The following is a 9,509-nucleotide window of genomic DNA, read 5'->3' on the forward strand; positions in this document are numbered from 1 at the left end:
AAGCCCCTGGACTATCAACTCTGTCTATGCCCCTCATAATTTTGTATACCTCTATCAGGTCTCCCCTCAACCTCCTTCGTTCCAGTGAGAACAAACCGAGTTTATTCAAACGCTCCTCATAGCTAATGCCCTCCAGACCAGGCAACTCCTGGTAAATCTCTTCTGCACCCTCTCTAAAGCCTCCACATCCTTCTGGTAGTGTGGCGACCAGAATTGAACACGATACTCCAAGTGTGGCCTACCTAAGGTTCTATACAGCTGCAACATGACTTGCCAATTCTTATACTCAATGCCCCGGCCAATGAAGGCAAGCATGCCGTATGCCTTCTTGACTACCTTCTCCACCTGTGTTGCCCCTTTCAGTGACCTGTGGACCTGTACTCCTAGATCTCTTTGACTTTCAATACTCTTGAGGGTTCTACCATTCACTGCATATTCCCTACCTGCATTAGACCTTCCAAAATGCATTACCTCACATTTGTCCGGATTAAACTCCATCTGCCATCTCTCCGCCCAAGTCTCCAAACGATCTAAATCCTGCTGTGTCCTCTGACAGTCCTCATCGCTATCCGCAATTCCACCTGCCTTTGTGTCGTCTGCAAACTTACTAATCAGACCAGTTACATTTTCCTCCAAATCATTTATATATACGACAAACCGCAACGGTCCCAGCACTGATCCCTGCGGAACACCACTGGTCACCGCCCTCCAATCAGTTAAGTAGGGGGATTCAGCGATGGTAACACCATTGACTGTCGGGGGCAGATGATTAGATCCTCTCTTGTAGATGGCCCACTACCTGGCACTTGTATGGCGCGAATGTTAATTGCCATTTCTCAGGCCAAGCGAACTGACCCAACACAAAACAAAGGTTGAGAAGTGGGGGAAAGGCTCACCTGTTGTATCCAGCATATTTAGTTTTAGTAACTCTCGGTCAGCTGACGTGACGATTACGTTTTTACTGCCTTGTTCACGTACCAGTTCTGTGATCCCTGTCGAAGCAGAAGAAACATTTGGGGTCCAGATATGGGCGGGACGCTCCGTCCAGATAGTTTACAGCAAACACCGCGACAAAGTGACAGGCCCTCGCGATGCCCAGCTCACAGTGAAGGCAGGGCAAGCGTACACGGGGCAACGCCCCAGTCTATACAGAGCTCGTTCACCTCAGCACCACTCGGATAGAGAGTGGGGTGCGGAGAGCCCCCCCCCCCGTAGGGCAGCACAAGTGGTTAGCACGGTGGCTTCACAGCGTCAGGGTCCCGGGTTCGATTCCCCGCTGGGTCACTGTCCGTGCGGAGTCTGCACGTTCTCCCCCCCCGTGTCTGCGTGGGTTTCCTCCGGGTGCTCCGGTTTCCTCCCACAGTCCAGAGATGTGCAGGTTAGGTGGACTGGCCGTGATCAATTGCCCTCAGTGAACAAAAAAGGTTAGGAGGGGTTATTGGGTTCGGGGGAATAGGGTGGAAGTGAGGGATTAAGCGGGGGTCGGTTGCAGACTCGATGGGCCGAATGGCCTCCTTCTGCCACTGTATGTTCTATGTTCTAAAGAAAATCAAGAAGATTCTGCTCCCGATTGCAGAGGCTGGCAGGGGCTGGCAGGGCTGGCAGAGGCTGGCAGAGGCTGGCAGAGGCTGGATGACACTCCCGTCACATCCGCCCGAAAAGCCCGTTTGACCTCCCAATGCTGTCACTTGCGCCAGCCCGAAGGGAGCGCCGGCGCCAACGCAACCTGCAGGGCTGCGAGACTCCAGCCCCTCCATGGGAGCCAGCGGCGAGCGGAGAGAGACAACCTACCTTTCGGGGCTCCGCTATCTTCCAGCTCGGGCAACAGTTCCTGCAAAGGGAAAAAAAAAGAAATCAATGGCGGCGTGGCCGGGACGTCAGGTGGACCGTACGAGCCCGCGGCCACGGACGCCGCCGACACCATTCAGCGACTACCGCGCTCCTCAGCGTTGCTGCCTGCGCGGTGACGAGCCGGTTACGCTCCACACACGGCGTCCGAGTGCGGTTTCCTCTGGCGCAAACCCCCCCCCCCCCACAACCCGGCGCACGGGCCGCGTTTAATACTCACCGACACTTGGTTGAAGCCGAACACGGAATGCTGGGAGCTGCATCGCACCGGTGGAGTCGTGTTATTCTTGCGAAAGACGGTCATCTCCACTCCTCCCCTGGGTCCCTGTGGGATGACGAGAAGAGAGGTGCGGGGGGGGGGGGGGGGGGGGAAAGAGTAACCATCAACGATGGTTTTTAAATGCACCCCCTGTTCCGGGGCCCACCGCGAGCCCCCCCCCCCCACCCCCCCCCCCCCGACCCCCGAGGGACTGTTGGCTGTTCACTTCAAAGGGGAGAAGGTCAAGGAAGATTTAACAGAATTATCCAAAATCACGACGGGAGCTTCGATGGGATTAGATGTGGTATCGTCACCAGACCAATAATCCCGAGGCCTCCCGGGTTAGTGTTCTGGGGAACACGGGAATTCGGAGCAGAAGTCGGCCATTCAGCCCCTCGAGCCCGCTCCGCCAGTCAATCAGATCAGGGCTGATCTCTTCCCGCTCTCAAATCCACCTCCCCACCTGTCGCCCTTTAACCCGTTTTTTTAAAAATCAAAAATATATCTCTCTCCTTCTTGAAACCAATCCCACCGCAGCCAATTCCACAAATTCGCCACCCTCTACGAGAAGTAGTTCCTCCTCACCTCAGTTCTAAATCTGCCTCTCAACCGGTATCTGTGACCTGTCATTCCAGATTTCCCCACAAGGGGGAATACTTGGTCTACATTTACATTATCAATCTCCATGACACACCTCCCATCAGTTCCCCCCCCCCTCTCATCCTTCTAAACTCCAGCGAGTACGAGCCCCAAACTGTTCAATCTCTCCTCGTACGTCAACCCTTTCATCCCCGGAATCAATCTGGTGACCCTCCTTTGAACTGTCTCCGTTGCCACCACATCCTTCCCCCGAATAAGGAGACCAACACTGGACGCATTACTCCAGATGTGGTCTCGCCAACACCCTTTACAATTGCAACAACACTTTGCTACTTTTATACTTCAAACTGGAGCACCCGGAGGAAACCCACGCACACACGGGGAGGATGTGCAGACTCCGCGCAGACAGTGACCCAAGCCGGAATCGAACCTGGGACCCTGGAGCTGTGAAGCAATTGTGCTATCCACAATGCTACCGTGCTGCCCCGGGGCAGTGAATGGATTGGCACCACCTTGTCAGCCAGTGAGGTGGATGTGGGCAGGGCTTACAACCATAAGACATAGGAGCAGAATTAGGCCACTCGGCCCATCGAGTAATCAATCATGACTGATATTTTCTCATCCCCATTCTCCTGCCTTCTCCCCATTACCCCTGGTCCCCCTTATTAATCAAGAACCTCTCTATCTCCGTCTTAAAGACACTCAGTGATTTGGCCTCCACAGCCTTCTGCGTTAAAGAGTTCCACAGATTCACCACCCTCTGGCTGAAGAAATTACTCCCCATCTCTGTTTTAAAGGATCGTCCCTTCAGTCTGAGATGCTGTCCTCTGGTTCTAGTTTTTCCTACAAGTGGAAACATCCTCTCCACGTCCACTCTATCCAGGCCTCGCAATATCCTGTAAGTTTCAATAAGATCCCCATCTCATCCTTCTAAACTCCAACGAGTACAGACCCAGAGTCCTCAACCGTTCCTCACACGACAAGCTCTTCATTCCAGGGATCATTCTTGCGAACCTCCTCTGGACCCTTTCCAAGGCCCCAGCACATCCTTCCTCAGATACGGGGCCCGAAACTGCTCACAATACTCCAAATGGGGCCTTATACAGCCTCAGAAGTACATCCCTGGTCTTGTATGCTAGCCCTCTCGACGTGAATGCTAACATTGCATTTGCCTTCCTAACTGCTGACTGAACCTGCCCGTTAACCTGAAGAGAATCGTGAACAAGGACTCATAAGTCCTTTTGTGCCTCTGCTTTCCTGAGCATTTCCCCATTTAGAAAATAGTCTACGCCCAGATTCCTCCTTCCAAAGTGCATAACCACACAACAGTCCACAGAATCTACTTATAAATTGCCCCCGTGAACTGCAGCAATACATTGGCAGGATCTCTTCAAAAGGGAGTCGCCACGAATCACTGCAAACCTAGCCTGTGTAAATAGTCTCGGCAACCCACGTCAAACAGTCTACAGAGTCTACTTATAAAGTCTCTATGAACGACAGCGAACAGAACACGGCTTTGCCAGCGACATGCGCTTCCCAGGAAACAATTAAATAAACCTCCGGACCGACGTGGCACATTGCTGGGGAGGGGGGGTGATTTTGACTCTGCAGAGAGCGGAGGATAGTTAAATGAAAATTCAGGTCAAAGGTTAGAGCGACAGAACCGCATTTTAGAAAAACTGGGGGGAAAAAGGCTTTGCTGGTCCAGGTGTCGCGAGCGGCATTTCTGCGGCGGAATCTCATTGGCTGCATTTGCGGTTTCCCCCGGCAACGCCCTCACCTGATGGTGCTGTTGTCCTCAGCTACCCCCGGCTCGCACTCCTCCAGCTTGGCACCCGCTAACGGTGAGCTGGGAATTCTTCTTCTCCACGATCTCCCCTTGGTCAAACATGGCGTGCAGGCGGTAGTTGACAGACTTGACCATGGTAAAGAAGAGGACAACAATGGCACAGTAGATGCCGGCAATAGAGGTGCTGGGCGGCACAGCCTGGAGCAGGGTGGGGTTTAAAAGAAACACAAGACGGGAGAGTCACGACTTGGCCAGGGGGATCAGCCGCCCGCCCCGGAGTCCAACGCGAGCCCGAATGGCTGGATGGCAGACAGCTGGGCACCGTCCCTCGGAGAGCACAGACCACTCCCTCCCTCAGTACTGACCCTCTGACAGTGCGGCACTCCCTCAGTACTGACCCTCTGACAGGGCGGCACTCCCTCAGTACTGACCCTCTGACAGTGCGGCACTCCCTCAGTACTGACCCTCTGACAGTGCGGCACTCCCTCAGTACTGACCCTCTGACAGGGCGGCACTCCCTCAGTACTGACCCTCTGACAGGGCGGCACTCCCTCAGTACTGACCCTCTGACAGTGCGGCACTCCCTCAGTACTGACCCTCTGACAGTGCGACACTCCCTCAGTACTGACCCTCTGACAGTGCAGCACTCCCTCAGTACTGACCCTCTAACAGTGCGGCACTCCCTCAGTACTGACCCTCTGACAGTGCGGCACTCCCTCAGTACTGACCCTCTGACAGTGCGGCACTCCCCTCAGTACTGACCCTCTGACAGGGCGGCACTCCCTCAGTACTGACCCTCTGACAGGGCTGCACTCCCTCAGTACTGACCCTCTGGCAGTGCGGCGCTCCCTCAGTACTGACCCTCTGGCAGTGCGGCGCTCCCTCAGTACTGACCCTCTGACAGTGCGGCACTCCCTCAGTACTGACCCTCTGACAGTGCAGCGCTCCCTCAGTACTGACCCTCTGACAGTGCGGCACTCCCTCAGTACTGACCCTCTGACAGTGCGGCACTCCCTCAGTACTGACCCTCTGACAGTGCGGCACTCCCTCAGTACTGACCCTCTGACAGTGCGGCACTCCCTCAGTACTGACCCTCTGACAGGGCGGCACTCCCTCAGTACTGACCCTCTGACAGGGCGGCACTCCCTCAGTACTGACCCTCTGACAGTGCGGCACTCCCTCAGTACTGACCCTCTGACAGTGCGACACTCCCTCAGTACTGACCCTCTGACAGTGCAGCACTCCCTCAGTACTGACCCTCTAACAGTGCGGCACTCCCTCAGTACTGACCCTCTGACAGTGCGGCACTCCCTCAGTACTGACCCTCTGACAGTGCGGCACTCCCTCAGTACTGACCCTCTGACAGGGCGGCACTCCCTCAGTACTGACCCTCTGACAGGGCGGCACTCCCTCAGTACTGACCCTCTGGCAGTGCGGCGCTCCCTCAGTACTGACCCTCTGGCAGTGCGGCGCTCCCTCAGTACTGACCCTCTGACAGTGCGGCACTCCCTCAGTACTGACCCTCTGACAGTGCAGCGCTCCCTCAGTACTGACCCTCTGACAGTGCGGCGCTCCCTCAGTACTGACCCTCTGACAGTGCGGCACTCCCTCAGTGCTGACCCTCTGACAGTGCAGCACTCCCTCAGTACTGACCCCTCTGACAGTGCAGCACTCCCTCAGTACTGACCCTCTGACAGTGCTGCACTCCCTCAGTACTGACCCTCTGACAGTGCGGCACTCCCTCAGTACTGACACTCTGACAGTGCAGCACTCCCTCAGTACTGACCCTCTGACAGTGCGGCACTCCCTCAGTACTGACCCTCTGACAGTGCGGCGCTCCCTCAGTACTGACCCTCTGGATGGGGGGGGTCCTGTTGATGATGGGAGTGCGGTCCTGCTGATGATGGGGGCTCAGCCCCCCCCCCTCCCCTTACCCACCCTGTAACCCCCCTCCTCCTCCCTGTACCCCAGTCCCCGTCCCCTCCCCCCCACCCTGTATCCCCCAACCCCCCCTCCTCCCTGTACCCCCAGCCCCCCCAACTTCTCCCTGTACCCCCAGCCCCCTCCTCCCCGTGCGCCCCCCCCTCCTCCTCTCTGTACCACCCCAACCCCGCTCCCTGTGCCCACCCAACCCCCCTCCTCCCTGTACCACCCCAACCCCCCTCCTCCTCCCTGTACCACCCAAACCCCCCTCCCTGTGCCCCCCAACCCCCCTCCTCCTCCCTGTACCCCCCAGCCCCCTCCTCCTCCCTGTACCCCCCTCCCTGTGCCCCCCCCGTACCCCCCTCCCTGTGCCCCCCGTACCCCCCTCCCTGTGCCCCCCTGTACCCCCCTCCGTGCCCCCCGTACCCCCCTCCGTGCCCCTGTACACCCCTCCGTGCCCCCCCATACCCCCTCCCTGTGCCCCCCGTACCCCCCTCCTCCCTGTACCCCACCTCCCTGCACCCCCTCCCTGTGCCCCACACAACCCCCCTCCTCCTCCCTGTGCCCCCCCAACCCCCCTCCCTGTGCCCCCCGTACCCCCTTCCCTGTGCCCCCCTCCGTGCCCCTCGTACCCCCCTCCGTGCCCCCCATACCCCCCTCCCTGTGCCCCCCTCCTCCCTGTACCCCACCTCCCCCTCCGTGCCCCACCCAACCCCCCTCCTCCTCCTCCCTGTGCCCCCCCCAACCCCCCCCCCTCCGTGCCCCCCCTCCCTGTGCCCCCCCGTACCCCACCTCCCTGTGCCCCCGTACCCCCCTCCGTGACCCCCGTACCCCCCTCCCTGTGCCCCCGTACCCCCCTCCCTGTGCCCCCCCCGTACCCCCCTCCGTGTCCCCCGTACCCCCCGTACCCCCCTCCCTGTGCCCCCCGTACCCCCCTCCCTGTGCCCCCCGTACCCCCCTCCCTGTGCCCCCCGTACCCCCCTCCCTGTGTCCCCGTACCCCCCCTCCCTGTGTCCCCCGTACCTCCCTCCCTGTGCCCCCCGTACCCCCCTCCCTGTGCCCCCGTACCCCCCTCCCTCCCGTACCCCCCTCCCTGTGTCCCCCGTACCCCCCTGCCTGTGCCCCCCGTACCCCCCTCCCTGTGCCCCCCGTACCCCCCTCCCTGTGCCCCCCGTACCCCCCTCCCTGTGCCCCCTGTACCCCCCTCTCTGTGCCCCCCGTATCCCACCTCCCTGTCCCCCGTACCCCCCTCCCTGTGGCCCCCCCCGTACCCCCCTCCCTGTGGCCCCCCCGTACCCCCCTCCCTGTGCCCCCGTACCCCCCTCCCTGTACCCCCCTCCCTGTGGCCCCCCCGTACCCCCCTCCCTGTGCCCCCGTACCCCCCTCCCTGTGCCCCCCCCTCCCTGTGCCCCCCGTACCCCCCTCCCTGTGTCCCCCGTACCCCCCTGCCTGTGCCCCCCGTACCCCCCTCCCTGTGCCCCCCGTACCCCCCTCCCTGTGCCCCCCTCCCTGTGCCCCCTGTACCCCCCTCTCTGTGCCCCCCCGTATCCCACCTCCCTGTCCCCCGTATCCCCCTCCCTGTGGCCCCCCCGTATCCCCCTCCCTGTGCCCCCCCCCGTACCCCCCTCCCTGTGCCCCCCCCGTACCCCCCTCCCTGTGCCCCCCCCGTACCCCCCCTCCCTGTGCCCCCCCCCCGTACCCCCCTCCCTGTGCCCCCCGTACCCCCTCCCTGTGCCCCCCCCGTACCCCCCTCCCTGTGCCCCCCGTACCCCCCTCCCTGTGCCCCCCCCTCCCTGTGCCCCCCGTACCCCCCTCCCTGTGTCCCCCGTACCCCCCTGCCTGTGCCCCCCGTACCCCCCTCCCTGTGCCCCCCGTGCCCCCCTCCCTGTGCCCCCCGTACCCCCTGTACCCCCCTCTCTGTGCCCCCCGTATCCCACCTCCCTGTGCCCCCCCGTACCCCCCTCCCTGTGCCCCCCGTATCCCACCTCCCTGTCCCCCGTATCCCCCTCCCTGTGGCCCCCCCGTACCCCCCTCCCTGTGCCCCCCCCCGTACCCCCCTCCCTGTGCCCCCCCCGTACCCCCCTCCCTGTGCCCCCCCCGTACCCCCCTCCCTGTGCCCCCCCCGTACCCCCCTCCCTGTGCCCCCCCCGTACCCCCCTCCCTGTGCCCCCCGTATCCCACCTCCCTGTCCCCCGTATCCCCCTCCCTGTGGCCCCCCCGTACCCCCCTCCCTGTGCCCCCCCCCGTACCCCCCTCCCTGTGCCCCCCCCGTACCCCCCTCCCTGTGCCCCCCCCGTACCCCCCTCCCTGTGCCCCCCCCGTACCCCCCTCCCTGTGCCCCCCCCCGTACCCCCCTGCCTGTGCCCCCTCACCATGAAGAGCAGGAAGGGCAGGCAGAGCAGCCAGAGCCAGACGTACAGGTGGAAGCAGTTGGAGAACTTGCTCTGGTGCGGGTCGAAGTACCAGCCGCCGGTCAGCGAGGCCCACACCCCCTGGCGGAGGATCTGCAGCACCTGGGAGCCCATGGCTGGCCCGCCCCTCCCAGCCCCCGGGGCGGCCCGCTCACCGCTCCGCCGCCGCTACCGCGGCCTCACCGACTCCAGCAGGCCCCCATCTTCCCATCCCCCCCCCCCTTTTCCCCACACACCGGATGTCCCGCCCACTTCCTCCTCCCATTGGCTGCCTTCAGTTCGGCCGGTTCTCCCATTCGCCGCCCGCCGCGTCCGTCAGCCACCCCTCCGCCGCGTCGGCATCCGGACGTCCCGCTTCTCGGCAACGTACACGCCGATTGGTCAGCGGCCACGTCAATCTGCGCCACGCCCCTTCCTGATTGGCTCCACCCCCACCCCGGCCACCGGACGTCCTGCGTCTCGGGATCATGCACGCCGGTTGGTCGACAACCGCGTCAATCTCCAGCACTCCTCTTCCTGACTGGCTCCCCCGTCCACTTCGGTCGCCGGTGTCCCGCCTCCCGATATCGTACACGCCGATTGCTCAGAAACCACGTCAATCTCCTCCAAGTCCCTTCCTGATTGGACCCGGGCGCCCCCTCTCCGCCCACCGGAAGTTGCCATCCGTCCCCCTTTACCG

At 61.6% G+C, this 9,509-nt stretch overlaps 2 protein-coding genes across 2 annotated transcripts; both read right to left on the reverse strand.

Moving 5' to 3' along the window:
• Nucleotides 1–807: 807 nt before the first annotated feature.
• Nucleotides 808–2,160, reverse strand: LOC140399908 (pecanex-like protein 3). Its single transcript, XM_072489388.1, has 3 exons — nucleotides 2,069–2,160; nucleotides 1,792–1,831; nucleotides 808–992 (listed from the first exon to the last, which is right to left on the reverse strand). Exons 1-3 carry the CDS (start codon nucleotides 2,150–2,152, stop codon nucleotides 823–825), a joined length of 294 nt encoding a protein of 97 aa, XP_072345489.1. The 5' UTR covers nucleotides 2,153–2,160; the 3' UTR covers nucleotides 808–822.
• A 2,332-nt stretch (nucleotides 2,161–4,492) lies between these two features.
• Nucleotides 4,493–9,018, reverse strand: LOC140399907 (pecanex-like protein 3). Its single transcript, XM_072489387.1, has 2 exons — nucleotides 8,792–9,018; nucleotides 4,493–4,694 (listed from the first exon to the last, which is right to left on the reverse strand). Exons 1-2 carry the CDS (start codon nucleotides 8,942–8,944, stop codon nucleotides 4,506–4,508), a joined length of 342 nt encoding a protein of 113 aa, XP_072345488.1. The 5' UTR covers nucleotides 8,945–9,018; the 3' UTR covers nucleotides 4,493–4,505.
• Nucleotides 9,019–9,509: the final 491 nt, after the last annotated feature.

The sequence above is a fragment of the Scyliorhinus torazame genome, chromosome 24, assembly GCF_047496885.1.
Source record: "Scyliorhinus torazame isolate Kashiwa2021f chromosome 24, sScyTor2.1, whole genome shotgun sequence".
Lineage (NCBI taxonomy): Eukaryota > Metazoa > Chordata > Chondrichthyes > Carcharhiniformes > Scyliorhinidae > Scyliorhinus > Scyliorhinus torazame.